At 45.7% G+C, this 21,202-nt stretch overlaps 1 protein-coding gene across 1 annotated transcript in view; it reads right to left on the bottom strand.

The window, feature by feature from the left end:
- Nucleotides 1-21,202, bottom strand: part of LOC115474650 (adenylate cyclase type 5-like) — a 542,557-nt gene that overhangs the window by 58,806 nt on the left and 462,549 nt on the right. The window contains exon 14 of the mRNA XM_030210240.1: nt 14,758-14,922. Coding sequence (XP_030066100.1) covers nt 14,758-14,922 — 165 coding nt within the window. The remainder of the gene's footprint in view (nt 1-14,757; nt 14,923-21,202) is intronic.

Below are 21,202 nucleotides of genomic sequence, written 5' to 3'. Positions count from 1 at the left end.
ACAAGACTAAGAAATAAGCAATAAACCTAAGCTAAACTACACACAGACTAACTAGAATCAGACAAGGAACTATACAAGAAACCAGACTAGGCAGAAGTGCAACAAAGCACCAACAAACCAGTGACCTTAGATGATGCAAAGGCAAACACAGAAGTTTCCAGGTGATTAATAAAGCCCATCAGTTGCTGAAGCTCAGATGCAGGAATCACAAGGCAGCTAAGGGTGCTGTTCAGGCACAAACAAGAAAAGCAAGTCTGGCAGCCGGAAGATCTGGACCGGACTCGGCTGAAGTCTGGAACGGGTGACAGTCCATAGCAGCCACCAGTTCTGGCCACCAGAGGGCGAGGTGAGCACAAACAAGGAAACATTCACATACGTGACAGGGAGGGACCCTTGCCACTCTCCCTAGGTTGATTTCTTATGATAGGGAGAGAGGAGGAGTGGTGGTTTGGGGCATAACTGCTTACATGAACTGCTGGGGAGTTTGAACCCTTTTTGATCTACCGTGTTTGGAGAATTACTTTGCATAACTGCTATACATGAACTGCTGGGAGTTTGAACCCTTTCTGAACTGCTGTGTTTGTTTTGCCTAACTGCTGACATGAACTGCTGGGGACGGTTTGAACCCTTTCTGGAGCTACCGTATTTGAAGAATTACGTTGCATACCTGCTATACATGAACTGCTGGGATTGTGAGCCCTTTTTGAGCTACTTTGTTTGAAGAATGGCTTTGCATAACTGCTTTATATGAACTGCTGAGATTTTGGAACGTTTTGGGGTTTTTTTGTCTTGTTTTGAATACTATGCTGTTGAACTGCTATGCTTCTTGAGAAATGTTGTGGTGGGAACTACCTTTGGAGGAGCAGTTGACACAAAGGGATTACAATAAAGTATAATGATTTGACCTTGTGGATTGCCGTGTGCTCTTTAGCAGTGGATTACAGCACACAGCTCAGCTAAAGGGCCGAGGGACTCAAGAGTCTCCTGGTGCAGGAGACTTTTCCAAGAGTCTCCTGGTGGTGGAGACCTTACAATACGTTGTGGACAGTCTGTGGTCGGAGTCGGCATTTATGCAGTTAACTAGATAAGGTAATCAGACAAATCCAATCACATAAAGCACAGTCCTACTTTTGTCCGGTTTCACTTATCTAGTTAAAGGTTGAATACTGACCCTTAACGGGATAAAGTGCCAGCTATCCGCACATGCCCAGATAATCAATGCTGGTGTCTGGACATGGCCTGCATTGAATATCTGGGCATTAAACTAAAAAATTGCTCACCACCACCAGCTGTATATTCACCCCTACATATACAATCTGAAGCCATCTAAGTTAGACAATTTCAAAGGATACATTCTCCGTGCAGGTGAGCATTGACCTTGTGGTGTATAAAGCAGTGCTTGGTTATCTCTCATTCCTCCATCTCTCATTCCTCCTCCCTCCAGCCCATTATCACCAGGCTTGAATTGCAACTTAAATTCAACCCTCCCACCTTTCTAATTCAACCTGTAAGCTCCTAGCCATTAGGGTAGCACTGAAACATAGAACAAGACAGTAAATAAAGACCATAAGGATCATCTAGTCTGTCCAATTTCATTCCATCTAGTCTGTCCAGCTCATTTCTGGCTTTCCTCTCACTTCTTCATAACTAGGGATCCTCTGTACTTATCCCATAGTTTCTTGAATTTATTTAGGGTAAATAACAAGAAGAATACTGTGAATCATAAATATTACAAATTGTAGATTAGGAAGTGGATTGGTTGCTTCCATCATTGATGAATGAACTTACCAAGTAAGTTTTTAGCAGTTTACAAAATACGAGATATTCAGTTGTGTGATGTAGTTGTTTGGGATATCTTTTCTAGACCTTTCTTTCTCCTGAAAAAGGTTTGCTTACTTATACTTTTCTGTTATCTGGATTGTCTCCATCATATTTCCTATTTTTCCTCTTCTCTAGGATATACATATTTAGACCTGAAAGTGTCATCTCATACGTCTTTTATTTATTTACACATTTTTATTATTAACATTACTGCAGAAAGTGAAATCCAATCCAATATCCAAGCCAGACAGCAATTACACCATAAAAGTCTCATAACATTCTAGCAACTGCAGAAATCAAGGCATAACTATTACAATGAAATCATATTAAAACAACAATCATAGAACCCAATGATATATCACAATAATAAAATAAAATTAATAGCGGAATTAGAAACAACCAGCCTTTAAAAGCAGGACTGTGGGTTGATGGCCAAGTATTGAGTTGTTTACGAAATGAGAGTCAATGCTTCCTAATCTGAATCTTGTGAGGCAATTTATTTCCTGCCCCAGGCACAATACAAGAGAACACCCTATTGCAGACAGCAACTTCCTTAATCCAGAGCATAAAGGTATTTTGTATTATCAGAAGGCAAGTGGAGATATATGGATACAACTTTTCTTTCAAATAAATGGGACCAAAGACATTAGTAGCTTTGAAAATAAGGAAGAACATCTTAAACTGAGCTCAGCTTTGAACAGGGAGCCAGCGTTCTCTTGTAGGAATAGAGTTACCTGTCCAAAATGCCAGAAGCGGCAGCATTTTGGACTATCTGCAAATGTCTTAGTACATTTACTGGAAGGCACCAATGGAAGACATTGCAGTAGTCCAACTTTGATGTTAGTGCTGTGTAGATCACAGTTGCCAAATATTTGTTCATAGACTAAGGCTTAACATTTATTTTAATTAAATTAAAATGGGAAAAGGCACTCTTAGAGAAGAATTTAAGGGTTTTTTTTACTGAAGATTAGTTTGAGTTATCTGCAGCAGGGCTCATAGGAATAAAATGGGCCCTGCTGCAGATAACTCGAGCTAAGCTTTTGTAAAAGACCACCTTGGTGATAAGAGAACAAAAGATCAGCCTCCACATATAGGCCCTAGACCTTTTTACATAACAATACGTTTAAGACTTATAGAGGTGTATTTTCAAAGCACTTAGACTTACAAAGTTACGTGGAGGGGCACAATTGAATGAAAACGTCTATCTCCATGGGCGTTTATCTCCGAGAACGGGTCTGTGAAGCGGCGGACCGAACCGTATTTTCGAAAAAAATAGACGTCCATGTTTTATTCGACAATTTGTGAGCTGGGCGTTTTTGTTTTTCAGTGATAATGGAAAATGAAAGCACCCAGCTCAAAAACAAATAAATCCAAGGCATTTGTTCGTGGGAGGGGCCAGGAGTCGTAGTGCACTGGTCCCCCTCACATGCCAGGACACCAACCGGGCACCCTAGGGGGCACTTTTGCAAAAACAAAAAAAAAATTAAAAGAGCTCCCAGGTGCATAGCACCCTTCCCTTGGGTGTTGAGCCCCCCAAATCCCCCTCAAAACCCACCACCCACAAGTCTACACCATTACTATTGCCCTAAGGGGTGAAGGGGGGCACCTACATGTGGGTACAGTGGGTTTGGGGGGCAGTTTGGAGGGCTCCCATTTACCAGCACAAGTGTAACAGGTGTGGGGGGGGGATGGGCCTGGGTCCACCTGCCTGAAGTCCACTGCACCCCCTAATAACTGCTCCAGTGACCTGCATACTGCTGCCAGGGAGGTGGGTATGACATTTGAGGGTGAAAATGAAAAGTTGTGAAACGGCATATTTTGTGGTGGGAGGGGGTTTGGTCATCTGGTCATTTAGGGCACTTTTTGGGGCCTTATTCGTGGAAAAACAGGGTCCAGGAAAAGTGCCCTAAATTCTCGCTAAAAACGCATATTTTTCTTCCATTATCGGCGAAAGGCGCCCATCTCTGATTGCCCGATAACCATGCCCCAGTTCCGCCTTCACCACACCTTCGACACGCCCCCATCAACTTTGTCCGTATCCGCGACGGAGTGCAGTTGAAAACGTCCAAATTCGCCTTTCGATTATACCGCTTTATTTGTTTTTGTGAGATAAACGTCTATCTCCCGATTTGGGTCGCAATATAGGCGTTTTTCTTTTTCAATTATAAGCTGGACAGTCTCCTTTTTGAAAGTTAAATGCTAACTTATTGGATTTCCTGTGTGTACGTATTCCAAAGCCAATATCAAATCTGGTCAACATTATGATCACTGTTATCAAGTGGCCTCAGCACCATTACCTCCTGCACCAGATCATTCGCTCCACTAAGGACTAGGTCTAGAATTTTTCCTCCTGTACCAGCTGCTCTATAAAGTAGTCCTTGATTTTGTCAACAAATTTTACCTCCCTAGCATGCCCTGATGTTACATTCATACCAAAAAAATAGCTCATAGCGGGTCACAACTAAGATACTAGATTAATAAGACATCTAGGGTGTAACAACCTAATCAACTTCCGTAAAGCACTGAAGACACATTTCTTTAACATGACATACCATAATGACTCATAATTAGAACCGTAATTCTCCATCATTTACTTAACAATTGGAGTATTTTCTCCTTATATCCTATTGTCTAATTTTATTATATAATCTATGTTCAATATGTGATACCAATTGTTTGTTTTCAACTTTTTTACCTGATTGTTTATTATATCATCCATGTTCTATATATATTACCAATTGTATCTGTACTCTGAAATGGCATAAGTCATGACGGAAAATTGTAAGCCATATTGAGCCTGCAAGTAGGTGTGAAAATGTGGGATAGAAATGCAACAAATAAATAAATAAATAACAGTAAATAATCATATAACAGTATAAACTACACTATAAGGGCTTCTTTTACAAAGCCGCAGTAGCGATTCCCACACAGGCAAATGAGAGAAAGCCAATAGGAATTGAACGGGCTTCCTCTCATTTGCCACACAGAGAATCAGCAGGGTGGCTTTGAAAAAGAGGCCCTAAGTGCTTCCTTATTACATGTTTATGAACAGCAAATGTCTTTAAATTCTTCATAAATGTGGCATAACTAGGCATATGGCATACAATAGGTGACAAAACTGGCCACAGAAAAGCAGCTTGATAAGAAAACAGTGTAGTAAACAATTTATTTGAAATAATTCCCCGAGGGCCAGGGAAGGAGAAAAAAGATGGTTTACAAATATTATATTTTAAGACTGAATCACCACAGCATACTAAAAAAAAGCATAAGGCCAAAAACAATCTTATACAGTAAACACCCTAATTTAAAAAGTACCCTAGCTTCAACTGGTAGGCAGTGCAACATAACAAAAAATGGAGTAACATGGTCGTACTTTTTAAGAGAGAAAATCAAATGCACAGTCACATTTTAAATCCTGAATAATTAAATTTTTCTTCAAATCGAAGCTAAAAGCCCACCTTTTTGATGCTGCTTTTAAGTCCTAACCCTTACTCACTAGTTCAGAACCCTTATTTTATCTTCCTCACTTTAATATTCCCTTATCTCTTATTTGTCCTGTTTGTCTGTCCTGATTAGATTGTAAGCTCTGTCGAGCAGGGACTGTCTCTTCATGATCAAGTGTACAGCGCTGCGTACGTCTAGTAGCGCTTTAGAAATGACTAGTAAAAAAGGCCCGTTTCTGTTTGAAAGGAAACGGGCGCTAGCAAGGTTTTCCTCTGAGTGTGTATGTTTGAGAGAGTGACTGTGTGAGAGAGGCTTCTGTTCCTGCTGCTGTGCATTCCCCGTGTTGTGCTGATTCGCTGCTCCATGTATCGTGGCTCCGCCCCTCTCCCTTCTACTGGCCAATCTGGTGTGGGTTGTGTGACATCACTATTATCTACTCCAACATGATCCACGGTTCCAGGCAGCCTCAGAATGTTGGAGGTGAGAATAATTATATAGGATAAGTAGTAGTAGTAGTAAATAAATTGGATTTTTCTAAAGATGTATTTTGACAAGCCTAGACAGACAATATTACAATAATCCAATTTACTCAGAATGATTGACTGTACCACCAACCCAAATAAATCTTTTGGCAGATATTTTCTAATACTCCTCAACCTTCTCATTGTGTGGAAAGAGCTACATAATAAGGAATTGACCTGCTTTTCCATACTTAAATTCTCATCTAACAGGACACCCAGAATCTTAACTGAGAGTTCTAGGGAATAGAAATCGCCGTCAATATTGAAGTCCAAGTTTGAACTCTGCTTGGTCCCCAACAACAAAGATTTAGTTTTCTCCCTATTTAATTTGATAGTGTGCTATCATCCGGTCAGTGATGGTTGCAAAACAATGAGAGATAGTACTGTGTGCTTCTTTAAGATCTACCATAATAGGAAAGACTATCGTTATATTGTCTGTATAAATATAAACTTGATAACCTTCCTTTTCCAGACATCTACCAAAGGAAGACATAAAGCACATTAAACAAAACGGGCGATAAGGGAGATCCCTTAGGGACTACTGATGGCTGAATCCAGCTTTTTGAAAGCAACCCTTGTATCTTCACTCTGTAGGATCTATATATCAGGAAACCCTGGATCCATGACAACAACCTGTTCAAAAAGACATACCACAACGATATAGCCTAACTACCAGACAACGAATCTCAAGCCCAAACTAGATAAAACCCAACTCTCTATACCTGACTACCAAAGTCTACTCTACCATGAATGAACTTTAACACAACACTACTCTATCTCTAATTCCAAATATGAACTCTTTATAGTTGGACTGTTTAATATACTCATGCCAATCATGATCTCTAATGTAATACCACTTGTATCTCTCACTCCGGAAATGGCGATCGCCATGACGGAACAATGTAAGTCACATTGAGCCTGCAAATAGGTGGGAAAATGTGGGATACAAATGCAATAAATAAATAAATAAAACCATCTAAGATCTCAAGTAACACCTCATGCAATTGCTGCACAAAGTTCATCTGTGCAGTTTGGAGGTAATTTTATAAAGGAATTTTTGCACATACAGGCCATTTTATGTGCATAAAAGGGCTTGTATATAATTATCTCAGGGATTATCCCAAGGATTCTATATATGTTGCTCAAAATTGCATGTGCAAATTTGGGCATGTGTGCAATTTGTGTGCACAATTTAATTGAGTAATGAGCCAATTACCACCAATAATTGGGTACTAACAATCAAGTATTGGCACTAAATGGCAACAATTTAGATTTGTGTGTGCATATTTGCTAAGTGCTATTCTATAAAAATGTGCACGCAAATCTTTTAGCGCACAACTGAAAAGAAGGCATGGGTGGGTTAAAGTGGTCATGGGTGGGTTAAAGATGTGCATAGTATTACAGAATTCAGGGGAGCCACGCTTAACTTAGGCGTGAGGATTCACACTATAAATCCTTGCACCCAAAGTTAGGCGTGGATACAGTGGCGTAGCAAGGGCGGGGCAGTGGGGGCGGTCTGCCCCGGGTGCACACTGCTGGAGGGTGCAGAGAGCAGCCGCGCGCCTGTCGGCTCCGCTGGTTCCCTGCTCCCTCTGCCCCGTAACAGGAAGTGAAGGAAGGCCTGAGGCAGCCTGCTTCTTTCACTGACGCTGCTGCTTTGAAGTACAAGAGCTTTAAACGCAGGGTGGCAGGAAAAAAAGGGGCTGTTGCTGGTCGCCGCATCTCAAGAAAGATATAGTAGAATTGGAAAAGGTGCAGCGAAGGGCGACTAAAATGATAGCGGGGATGGGACGACTTCCCTATGAAGAAAGACTAAGGAGGCTAGGGCTTTTCAGCTTGGAGAAGAGACGGCTGAGGGGAGACATGATAGAGGTATATAAAATAATGAGTGGAGTGGAACAGGTGGATGTGAAGCGTCTGTTCACGCTTTCCAAAAATACTAGGACTAGGGGGCATGCGATGAAACTACAGTGTAGCAAATTTAAAACAAATCGGAGAAAATTTTTCTTCACCCAACGTGTAATTAAACTCTGGAATTCGTTGCCGGAGAAAGTGGTGAAGGCGGTTAGCTTAGCAGAGTTTAAAAAGGGGTTGGACGGTTTCCTAAAGGACAAGTCCATAAACCGCTACTAAACGGACTTGGAAAACTCCAAAATTCCAGGAATAACATGTATAGAATGTTTGTACGTTTGGGAAGCTCGCCAGGTGCCCTTGGCCTGGATTGGCTGCTGTCGTGGACAGGATGCTGGGCTCGATGGACCCTTGGTCTTTTCCCAGTATGGCATTACTTATGTACTTATAAGCTGAGGGTGGGGGGGGGGGGGGGCTGGGGCTGGCACTGGAACTAGCAGCAGCAATTGAGAAAGGGACTATGGCTGGAATTCAGGGGCTGAAAGGGGGGGCAGGTGAGAGGATGGGCTGGAACTGGAACTAGCAGCAGCAGCAGCTGAGAAGGGGGCTCAGGCTGGAATTTGGGGGCTGAAAAGGGAGGCAGATGAAAAAAAGGGGTTAGGGTAGAAAATGGGGGCAGGTGAGAGGAGGGGGCTAGGGTTGGAACTGGGGCTGAAAAGGTGGAGCATGAGAGAGAGGGGGGGCTGGGGCTGAAAAGAAGGGCAGGTGGGAGAAAGGGGCTGGGGCTGAAAAGAGTGGGGGGGGCAGATGTCTAGTAGTGGAGGAGTTTGTGTTGCTCTCACTGAAGGGAGGGGAGAGAGAAGGTGCTAGACAGGGAAGGGGAGGGGTTGGGAGGAAAAAGAGAGAGGAGATGCTGGATGGGTAGGGGCACCATCTAATAGGCTTCAAACCCTAGCACCGGCCTTGGGTTATAAAACATGTGAACATTTTTGTCTGCTCTCGAGCAGGCATAAATGTTTACAACTTTCACCTAGGTGCAATTTCTGCCAGTTCACCTCTAGTGTTTTATAAAGATAGATGCTTAGGTGCCTTTACAAAATAGGTGTCTTCTCCACCTCCTTACCTTAGATGACCTGCTACACAACTATCGTCTTTGTGTCACCCTCTCAGTGTTTGATATACATCAGTCTTTCTGAACTAGCAGTACAGTTATGTATGCTGTAGACATCAAGATAATAGCTGTTGACATCTCAACAGTTTCTTGTCTTACTACGTCAGCATCAATCTTCTCCTTAGTACAGCGCATATGTGATGGCAGAGTTGTCAATCTACCATGCACTTGTCCTCATAACTCTACATTATGGATACAATTTTCTATATAGTAACTTAGTCAAAGGCCTGAACAGAAGGCTACTTGACATCTTCATTTTTCAGGGACTGTCTGTGACCTCAAAGCTTTGTCATGACTGTTGAATGTTCCTAATTTGACTGCTCAGTGACCTGCTACATCAGCACTTGCTCTTTTCCTTTGAGGCAGCATGAGGAGGCTACTGTCACCAAACTAGCCCAAAGCAAGCCAGTACTGAAACCAAAATTGCCTGCATGTGCCTTTGCAGAGAACACAGAATAGCAACAGGATTCTGACAAAGGCAATTTGCCAAGGTCCAGCCTGGGAGATAGCAGGAAGCAGAAGCGAGTACTAGTGGTACAGGACGTACAGGATACTACCAGAGGCTGAAGGGTGAAAAGTGAAAGTGTAATTGCCCCCCAGTGCTTTTTAACTCACTTATTTTTAAAATGTTATTCTGATTGATTGCTGGTTAACCTCAACACTCAATGCTGGCTCGCGCAGTGGGGGACTTTCTCAGGTGGCAAATGGACGTCTTCTTTTCTATTGGAATATTGTGGTTCTTTTCTATCTTTTATTTAAAAAAAAACCCGTAAACTGCTTAAACGGTTATTTACCGACGGATGGTACATCAAATATTTAAGTAAACTTGAAACTTAACATATTTTTAAATGATCTGAAATGGGAGCAATGAGTGAAATGATAAGATTTGCAGATGACACAAAGGGGTTGATATTCTGTCAGCAACAACGAGCATTTTTTTTTTAGATGGCAGCTGTGTTGTTGCTGGATATTTAATTCCAGGCCATGTCCAGGCACCGGGATTGAATATCCAGGTTTATATGGCCAGCTATCTCTTATGTGGTTAAGTGTGATATTTTGCACTTAACTGCATAAGCAACACCACAGAAAGATAAGACTGACTTTTATGTGATCTGACTTGACTGCTAAACTTAGGTGGTTAAGAGGGGCATAATCGAACAGCGCCAGCCATCTATACGGGCGGCGATCTATATGGCCGGTGCCGCAAAGGACGGCCCCGAACCGTATTATCAAAAAAGATGGACGGCCATCTTTCATTTCGATAATACGGTTCGGGCCGGCCAAATGTCAGAGATGGCTGGAATCGGTTTTCGCCGATAATGGAAACCGATGCCGGCCATCTCAAACCCGGCCAACTCCAAGGCATTTGGTCGTGGGAGGAGCCAGCATTTGTAGTGCAGTGGTCCTCCTCACATGCCAGGACATCAACCGGGCACCCTAGGGGGCACTGCAGTGGACTTCAAAAATTGGTCCCAGGTGAATAGCTCCCTTACCTTGGGTGCTAAGCCCTCCAAATCCCCCCCAAAACCCACAACTGCACCACTACCATAGCCCTTAGGGATGAAGGGGGGCACCTACATGTGGGTACAGTGGGTTTTGGGGGGGTTTGGAGGGCTCAACATTTACCACCACAGGTGTAACAGGTAGGTGGGGGATGGGCCTGGGTCCACCTGGCTGAAGTGCACTGCACCCACTAAAAACTGCTCCAGGGACCTGCACACTGTTTAAACATTTTTTATTGACGTATCAGCAAAGTACACATTACTTAGCAATGCATTGAACAATGATAGTAGAATTACCATATATATCAAAAATAAAGAGAACACATCATAATACGTGCCCTCATCAAAGTTTAACCCAATGCACAACTCCCTCCAAACAAACGGAAACCAACCAAACTAGAGTTTCCAAAGCAGTATACCATATCCCCCTCTTAATACCCCCCCTACAATCTCCATCATCACAAAATACAACCACCACCCAAGTCCAACCTCCCTTCCCCCACATCCCCTCTGAACATTATGATAAATTCGCCCCCCTTCCCTCCCCCCCACTTTCCTTCAGTTATGTTTGAATCCGATGATTGACACTTCTAGACTGTAACCACAAATGGACCTCCAATCCAAGTAAACTATATTATACTAGCCGTTGAGCCCGTAAAAACGGGCTGGTATTGGGGTTTTCCTTCCTTCCCCTCCCTCCCTCCCTCCCCGTGAGGTCGCCACCGCTACCGTCCCCCCCCCCCCCCCCCCGGAGTGGCCGCCATCCCTCCACCCGGCCCGGGCCCTCTCTCTCTCTCTGCTACTAAACTTACACATCCATTCGCCGGAACGCAGCACGCACATCAGCTGAGCTGCCATCGGCCCTTCCTTCTCTGCCTGTGTCCCGCCCTCCTGTGATGTAACGTCAGCGAGGGCGGGACACAGGCAGGGAAGGAAGGCCAACGGCAGCTCAGCTGATGTGCGTGCTGCGTTCCGGCGAATGGATGTGTAAGTTTAGTAGCGGAGAGAGGGCCCGGGCCGGGCGTGTGTGTGTGTGTGTGGGGGGGGGGGGGGGGTAACGGTAGCGGCGACCTCGGGTGGGCGGGGGGGGGTGGGGGGGAGCGGTATCAACCTCGGCGGCGCAGTTTCCCTCTCTGTCCCGCCCTCGTCATCACGTATTGACGTGGGGGCGGGACAGAGAGGGAAGTCTCTACTGCGCATTTGCGAGTGAGTCGGTCACTCGCCGTTTATATGTTTGATTGGCAGAAACAATTTAACCGGATATAGCAAAAAGGGGGCCTTGCTTCTTATAGCCTTATCCTAGAATTCAATACTTCTGCCACGTACAAAGTAAATGAGGGCTATAATTTACTGTTATTGTGACTGCAGATGTTTGTTGAGTTTGCTATTACTCTACGTAGATACCAGTTAGACCCTATGACCTGTTGTTGCACAACTAGTCTCCTCGACCCAGTACCCCTAACTTCATAATAACTACTCCCTCCATCCCCTCCTTGCAGAGAACTCCCCTAGCTAATTCCAGAGAGGTTAGCCAGCTCCCCCACTAAAAAAAAAGGGATCTTGCTAATTAATCCCCTAATTTATTAAGGATTAGACTCCTTCCCCATGGAGACAAAGAAGCCAGGTAGACCCCCCAAGTTTTTTTGAAAATGACTTTTCCACTTTAAAGCCCCTAAATGTTTTTTTTTTTAATGAAATGACTCTTTATGTCCAGTCTTTGTCTTTCAGACCCCCCCCCCCCTCCTCACAACACTGAAACTAGAATATTTCAGTAGGAGGGTCTCTGATTGCTAGATCTCTGTTCTAAGGCACATACAGACTTGCTGAATGCAATGTTGTACAACCATATACAAGTGTGGTAAAAGAAGTTACCTTAGCAGGGTTTTAAAAAGGTTTGGATAATTTCCTAAAAGAAAAGTCCAAGATGGACTTGGGAAAATCTACTGCTTATTTCTGGGATAAGAAGCATAAAATCTGTTTTACTGTTTTGGGATTTTGCCAGGTACTTGTGACCTGGATTGGTCATTGTTGGAAACAGGATACTGGGCTTGATGGGCCTTCGATCTGTCCCAGTATGGCAACGCTTAGGTTCTTATGCTACAGAACTGAATGTATGCGGCAAACCTGAGGAAGTTTATGCCTTTTGGATGAGTTGCAGAAAAACAGCATTGTTTTTTTTTTTGTTTGTTGGTTTCTGCATGCAAAGAAAGAAAGAAAGGCCAACAAGACCTGCCAACAAGAAGGCACATCGTCTCGTCTCCACCAAATAAATTCTTTAGGGGTGGAACCACCAAAAAACACGCAGATTGTGTGTGCGTACTTTTCATGTGAATACACAGTCATGCAATTTTATAAAAGTCCTTTGTATTTAGACTTTAAATATGGGAAAAGATTTATAGATTTAGTCCCCCCCCACCCCCGGAGGGAAAGCTTCTCTTGGGAAAAGACCCCCCCAAAACTGTAAATACCCTTTTGTGGGTAAAGCAGGTGACCTGTGTCAGAGAAGAGGTGGAGAAGGCGGCGTTAGGACAGGGGAGGAAAGGGCTCTACACAAGGCTTTCATTTTCAAAGCCTTGCATAGGTACGAATGCACTGTCAACAGTTGTGGCCTATTCCTTCAGCTTATCCAGTTTTTAAACGGAAACCCCACATGGGTTAACCCCATGAGGCACGGCGCATTACCATGATTCTCATGATTTTATACATTCTATAATCTTGCAAGCACATTTTTGTGCTTATTGCGTGCAAGTTATAAAATAGTGTCAGTTACATGCATAACTTAATTGAATAATTAGGCGCTAAGTAGCACTAACTACCAAAAATTGATTATAACTGGAGTTAACGAGTACTAATTGGCACTAATTTGTAGTTAGTATCATTCTAAAACCTTTGAGCATAGATTCTTTGGTGCCTAACAGGCAGATGATCGAAAGCAAACACTGGCGCTAGAGGCTGTTAGCGCCATACTAGCGCTGGCGTTTGCTACCGCCCCATGATCAGAGCCCTCGAGCGCGTGAAACAACGCGCTCGAAGGCTCTTAGCGCAAGTAGCATGCAAATGCATGCTAAACAGGGCTCTTAGCGCAAGTAGCTTGCAAATGCATGCTAATCAGTGCTTAACGCATTCATCCCCAATGATCAGCGTCCAGCGCGCCAGAGATTGGGTCGCTGGCTGCGACAAACCCTACGCCAGCTCCGAGCTGGCGTTAGGGTTTGCAGATCATTGGGGAGGAATGGTGAGCCCTGTCCAGCATACATTTGCATGCTGGCAGGCCCCCATTCCCCCCCAAAGCAAACCTGCCAGTGAGGGTAGTTGAGGACGTCCAAAATTTGAACGTTTCTGTGACGGGACAATTGAGGACGTCCAAATTTTGGATGTTTCTGCAATGGACTGTTAAGGACGTCCAAAATTGGATGTTTCTATCTCATAGAAACATCCAATTTTGGACGTCCTTAACTGCCCATTGCAGAAATGTCCAAAATTTGGACGTCCTCAATTGTCCCGTCACAGAAACGTCCAAATTTTGGACGTCCTCAACTGCCCTGTCGCTATACCTCGACACCCCCTTGAAATTTGGCCGTCCCTGCAACAGGGCAGTTGAGGACGTCCATCTTCTGATTCCTTCTCTTTTCATTGGTCTCCAGCCCAGACCTGTCAAACAAGTGCGGGAGGCTTGTGCTGAGCGCATGCTCAGGCAAAATTCTCCCGCACTTCTACCCCATAATCAGAGATAATTGTGTTGCTTAAATTTGCATGCATTATCTCTGATCATAGGTCTAATAGTGCCCCATGCTGTTCCAGCGCTATTTTAGAGCGCTGTTTGGAACAGCGCGGGGCTTTTGATCATCTGCCTGTAAGTGCAAAGGGGTGTGGTCGTGGGAGAGGCATGGATGGGTGCCCAGCACTTTCACACTAAAGTTACAGAATAATGACAGGCATTTACACCAGCCATTGACATGGTGCAAGTGGCCATGCCTACACGCTGGCGTGCTAATACAGACTTATGCTAGTATTATATAATAGCAATTACGTGTGTATTTGCTGATACAGAATTCACGCTTAGCAAGCAGCATCCAACGCCTAACTTTAGATGACCTGTACTGAATTACCCTCTAAGAATGCCACAGCAACAACACATAATTATAAATAAGTACATTAACTTGGCAATTTTTATGAAACAAGGCATTGCTTATGAGTGTATGGTTCTGTGCAGATACACACAAGAGTGTGATATAAGGTTATGTAAGTGAATCTAAAATAGAAGCATACACAGCCAAACAACAATAGAGACAAATAAGGAAACATCTGTGATGTTCAGATTTTCCGCAGCATAGGAATGGAGGAAGTTATGAATATACAGGACATTACAGGAATTTCTTCCACCCTGGCATAAGGTACAATGGACCTGTTCTACTGGTGTCTTTCAGAGTTGTGCTTCAATAGCTACCTCTGGAAAGTTGCAGTTGGGTAAGGAACTCCCGCAGAAGCCCTCCACTGTACCGAGGCTGTAGTTGAAAGTCGAATTCTTGACAAGGCATGCGTCCACTCGACTGGGTGTGATGTTCTTCTCTGCAGCCACACAGCTGCACAAATCCTTGGTATTGCACATGAACTGGTGAGAAAGAAATGAAAGGTTCAGATAAAACGATGATGCTAATCTTAGAGCTGTCTAAAAAAACACTTCATGTAAGTGGTGCTTAAGATTTTTGAGTTTTCATCTAATATTCTAGGTTCCCAAGTAATTCTAGAACAGTACATATATGTAACTTCAGGCATGTTATAAGTTATCCCTCTCGTTTGATAACTCAACACCTAAATTTAAGCTCCATTTCCATGCTTCAATTAGAGAATACCTGCACTTATACGGCTAAGTGTACACTTGCATTCGTTCATTACTAGGTGTGTGCTTGGCACTAGTCTGTAAATGACGCATGCAACTCGATTAGGGGCCCTTTTACTAAGGCACGGTGAAAAGTGGCCTGTGCTGGTGTAGGTGCGTGTATGCGTGAAGGTCATTTTTTCAGCGTGCCTGGAAAAAAAAAGCATTTCTTTGTGGCCAAAAATGGACATGCGACAAAATTAAAACCAGCGCACATCCATTTTTGGCCTGAGATCTCACCGCCACCCATTGTCTTACTGGTAAGGTCTCATGCACTAACCTGGTGGTAAACAGCTGATTACTGCGGGTAAGCACCACGCGGTACAAAATAGAAAATATTTTCTACTGTGTCTTTTGGACATGGAATTACCGTCCGGGGCACGCGGTAGCCAGGCGGTAGTTCCAATTTCACGCATGTTCGATTCACATAGGTACCTATGTACCTTAGAGGGGGATTTTCGAAAGAAACGTCAAAATCTGGGGGCAGGGAAAACCGTATTTTCGAAAAAAGATGGACGTCCATCTTTCGTTTCTAAAATACCAAGGACGACCTTGGATTTGGACGTCCTTAGACATGGATGTCTTTGACTTTCCGCGATTTTCAAAACCAAAGACGTCCATGTCAAAAATGTCCAAATGTAAGCCATTTGGACATCGGAGGAGCCAGCATTTGTAGTGAACTGGTCCCCCTGACATGCCAGGACACCAACCGGGCACCCTAGGGGGCACTGCAGTGGACTTCATAAATTGCTCCCAGGTACATAGCTCCCTTACCATGTGCTGAGCTCCCCAAAACCCACTACCCCCAACTGTACACCACTACCATAGCCCTTACGGGTGAAGGGAGGCACCTAGATGTGGGTACAGTGGGTTTTGGAGGGCTCGCCTTTTCCTCCACAAACGTAACAGGAAGGGGGGGTATGGGCCTGGGTCCGGCTGTCTGAAGTGCACTGCACCCACTAAAACTGCTCCAGGGACCTGCATGCGCTGTCATGGACCTGAGTATGATATCTGAGGCTGGCATAGAGGCTGGTACAAAATATTTTTAAAGATGTTTTTTGAGGGTGGGAGGGGGTTAGTGACCACTGGGGGAGTAATGGGAGGTCATCTGGTCATTTCAGGCACCTTTTTGTGCCCTATTCGTAAAAAAAAAACACGTCTGGGTCAAAACTTCCAAGTTTTACTTTAGGACGTCCCTGCTTTTTTTGATTTTGGTGTCCAAGACGTCCAAGTGTTAGGCACGCTCAAGTCCCGCCTTCACCACACTTCCGGCACGCCCCCTTGAAATTTGGACATCCTTGCAACAGACTGCAGTTGGAGACGTCCAAAATCGGGTTTCAATTATACCAATTTGGACGTCTCTGGGAGATGGATGTCCATGTTCGATTTATGTCGAAAGATGGACGTCCATCTCTTTCGAAAATGAGCCTGTTAGTAAAAAGGTCCCACACTGTGTAAATGCATGGGGAGAGGGCATAAGCAGGACCAACATCTAATCTACATGCGTAGCTGACAGAATACTGTGCTATGCGCTGAAGTGCCACATTTAGCAGTAATAAAAGCACAAAAAAAATTATATACTTATAAGCCTTGTTAGAAAGCTTGACCAAATAGACATGCTTTCAAACATTTCCAAAAATGCAAAAAACAAAAGCAAGGTACAGTCCATAAGTACATAAGTAATGCCATACTGGGAAAAGACCAAGAGTCCATCGAGCCCAGCATCTTGTCCACGACAGCGGCCAATCCAGGCCAAGGGCACCTGGCGAGCTTCCCAAACGTACAAACATTCTATACATGTTATTCCTGGGATTTTGGATTTTTCCAAGTCCGTTTAGTAGCGGTTTATGGACTTGTCCTTTAGGAAACCGTCCAACCCCTTTTTAAACTCTGCCAAGCTAACCGCCTTCACCACATTTTCCGGCAATGAATTCCAGAGTTTAATTACATGTTGGGTGAAGAAACATTTTCTCCAATTTGTTTTAAATTTACTACACTGTAGTTTCATCGCATGCCCCCTAGTCCTAGTATTTTTGGAAAGCGTGAACAGATGCTTCACATCCACCTGTTCCACTCCACTCATTATTTTATATACCTCTATCATGTCTCCCCTCAGCCGTCTCTTCTCCAAGCTGAAAAGCCCTAGCCTCCTTAGTCTTTCTTCATAGGGAAGTCGTCCCATCCCCGCTATCATTTTAGCCGCCCTTCACTGCACCTTTTCCAATTCTACTATATCTTTCTTGAGATGCGGCGACCAGAATTGAACACAATACTCCACCTTCTGAGCCTCCTAAAGCGAATGCTACATACCTGTAGAAGGTATTCTCCGAGGACAGCAGGCTGATTGTTCTCACTGATGGATGACGTCCACGGCAGCCCCTCCAATCGGAAACTTCTCTAGCAAAGTCCTTTGCTAGTCCTCGCGCGCCCGCGCGCATGCGCGGCCGTCTTCCCGCCCGAAACCGGTTCGAGCCGGCCAGTCCAGTATGTAGCAAGACAATACACTTCAAGGGAAGACACAACTCCAAAGGGGAGGCGGGCGGGTTTGTGAGAACAATCAGCCTGCTGTCCTCGGAGAATACCTTCTACAGGTATGTAGCATTCGCTTTCTCCGAGGACAAGCAGGCTGCTTGTTCTCACTGATGGGGTATCCCTAGCCCCCAGGCTCACTCAAAACAACAACCATGGTCAATTGGGCCTCGCAACGGCGAGGACATAACTGAGATTGACCTAAAAAATTTACCAACTAACTGAGAGTGCAGCCTGGAACAGAACAAACAGGGCCCTCGGGGGGTGGAGTTGGATCCTAAAGCCCAAAAAAGTTCTGAAGAACTGACTGCCCGAACCGACTGTCGCGTCGGGTATCCTGCTGCAGGCAGTAATGAGATGTGAATGTGTGGACAGATGACCACGTCGCAGCTTTGCAAATTTCTTCAATAGAGGCTGACTTCAAGTGGGCTACCGACGCAGCCATGGCTCTAACATTATGAGCCGTGACATGACCCTCAAGAGCCAGCCCCGCCTGGGCGTAAGTGAAGGAAATGCAATCTGCTAGCCAATTGGAAATGGTGCGTTTCCCTACAGCCACTCCCCTCCTATTGGGATCAAAAGAAACAAACAATTGGGCGGACTGTCTGTGGGGCTGTGTCCGCTCCAGATAGAAGGCCAATGCTCTTTTGCAGTCCAATGTGTGCAGCTGACGTTCAGCAGGGCAGGAATGAGGACGGGGAAAGAATGTTGGCAAGACAATTGACTGGTTCAGATGGAACTCCGACACAACCTTTGGCAGGAACTTAGGGTGAGTGCGGAGGACTACTCTGTTATGATGAAATTTGGTGTAAGGGGCCTGGGCTACCAGGGCCTGAAGCTCACTGACCCTACGAGCTGAAGTAACTGCCACCAAGAAAATGACCTTCCAAGTCAAGTACTTCAGATGGCAGGAATTCAGTGGCTCAAAAGGAGGTTTCATCAGCTGGGTGAGAACGACATTGAGATCCCATGACACTGTGGGAGGCTTGACAGGGGGCTTTGACAAAAGCAAACCTCTCATGAAGCGAACAACTAAAGGCTGTCCCGAGATCGGCTTACCTTCCACACGGTAATGGTATGCACTGATCGCACTAAGGTGAACCCTTACCGAGTTGGTCTTGAGACCAGACTCAGACAAGTGCAGAAGGTATTCAAGCAGGGTCTGTGTAGGACAAGAACGAGGATCTAGGGCCTTGCTGTCACACCAGACGGCAAACCTCCTCCATTGGAAGAAATAACTCCTCTTAGTGGAATCTTTCCTGGAAGCAAGCAAGATGCGGGAGACACCCTCTGACAGACCCAAAGAGGCAAAGTCTACGCCCTCAACATCCAGGCCGTGAGAGCCAGAGACTGGAGGTTGGGATGCAGAAGTGCCCCTTCGTCCTGAGTGATGAGGGTCGGAAAACACTCCAATCTCCACGGTTCTTCGGAGGACAACTCCAGAAGAAGAGGGAACCAGATCTGACGCGGCCAAAAGGGAGCAATCAGAATCATGGTGCCTCGGTCTTGCTTGAGTTTCAACAAAGTCTTCCCCACCAGAGGTATGGGAGGATAAGCATACAGCAGACCCTCCCCCCAGTGCAGGAGGAAGGCATCCGATACCAGTCTGCCGTGGGCCTGAAGCCTGGAACAGAACTGAGGGACTTTGTGGTTCACTCGAGTTGCGAAGAGATCCACCAAGGGGGTGCCCCACACCTGGAAGATCTGTCGCACCACGCGAGAATTGAGCGACCACTCGTGAGGTTGCATAATCCTGCTCAACCTGTCGGCCAGACTGTTGTTTACGCCTGCCAGGTATGTGGCTTGGAGCACCATGCCGTGACGGCGAGCCCAGAGCCACATGCTGACGGCTTCCTGACACAGGGGGCGAGATCCGGTGCCCCCCTGCTTGTTGACGTAATACATGGCAACCTGGTTGTCTGTCTGAATTTGGATAATTTGGTGGGACAGCCGATCTCTGAAAGCCTTCAGAGCGTTCCAGATCGCTCGCAACTCCAGAAGATTGATCTGCAGATCGCGTTCCTGGAGGGACCAACTTCCTTGGGTGTGAAGCCCATCCACATGAGCTCCCCACCCCAGGAGAGACGCATCCGTTGTCAGCACTTTTTGTGGCTGAGGGATTTGGAAAGGACGTCCCAGAGTCAAATTGGACCAGATTGTCCACCAATACAGGGATTCGAGAAAACTCGTGGACAGGTGGATCACGTCTTCTAGACCCCCAGCAGCCTGATACCACTGGGAGGCTAGGGTCCATTGAGCAGATCTCATGTGAAGGCGGGCCATGGGAGTCACATGAACTGTGGAGGCCATGTGGCCCAGCAATCTCAACATCTGCCGAGCTGTGATCTGCTGAGACGCTCGCACCCGCGAGACGAGGGACAACAAGTTGTTGGCTCTCGTCTCTGGGAGGTAGGCGCGAGCCATCCGAGAATCCAGCAGAGCTCCTATGAATTCGAGTTTCTGCACTGGGAGAAGATGGGACTTTGGATAATTTATCACAAACCCCAGTAGCTCCAGGAGGCGAATAGTCATCTGCATGGACTGCAGGGCTCCTGCCTCGGATGTGTTCTTCACCAGCCAATCGTCGAGATATGGGAACACGTGCACCCCCAGCCTGTGAAGTGCCGCTGCTACCACAGCTAGGCACTTTGTGAACACCCTGGGCGCAGAGGCGAGCCCAAAGGGTAGCACACAGTACTGGAAGTGGCGTGTGCCCAACTGAAATCGCAGATACTGTCTGTGAGCTGGCAGTATCGGGATGTGTGTATAGGCATCCTTCAAGTCCAGAGAGCATAGCCAATCGTTTTGCTGAATCATGGGGAGAAGGGTGCCCAGGGAAAGCATCCTGAACTTTTCTTTTACGAGATATTTGTTCAGGGCCCTTAGGTCTAGGATGGGACGCATCCCCCCTGTTTTCTTTTCCACAAGGAAGTACCTGGAATAGAATCCCAGCCCTTCTTGCCCAGATGGCACGGGCTCGACCGCATTGGCGCTGAGAAGGGCGGAGAGTTCCTCTGCAAGTACCTGCTTGTGCTGGAAGCTGTAAGACTGAGCTCCCGGTGGACAATTTGGAGGTTTTGAGGCCAAATTGAGGGTGTATCCTTGCCGGACTATTTGAAGAACCCACTGGTCGGAGGTTATGAGAGGCCACCTTTGGTGAAAAGCTTTCAACCTCCCCCCGACTGGCAGGTCGCCCGGCACTGACACTTGGATGTCGGCTATGCTCTGCTGGAGCCAGTCAAAAGCTCGCCCCTTGCTTTTGCTGGGGAGCCGCGGGGCCTTGCTGAGGCGCACGCTGCTGACGAGAGCGAGCGCGCTGGGGCTTAGCCTGGGCCGCAGGCTGTCGAGAAGGAGGATTGTACCTACGCTTACCAGAAGCATAGGGAACAGTCTTCCTTCCCCAAAAAAATCTTCTACCTGTAGAGGTAGATGCTGAAGGCTGCCGGCGGGAGAACTTGTCGAATGCGGTGTCCCGCTGGTGGAG

Source organism: Microcaecilia unicolor, chromosome 7 (assembly GCF_901765095.1).
Source record: "Microcaecilia unicolor chromosome 7, aMicUni1.1, whole genome shotgun sequence".
Lineage (NCBI taxonomy): Eukaryota > Metazoa > Chordata > Amphibia > Gymnophiona > Siphonopidae > Microcaecilia > Microcaecilia unicolor.
Note: the sequence above shows the minus strand (reverse complement) of the source record. Positions and strands in the feature narration are given on the sequence as shown.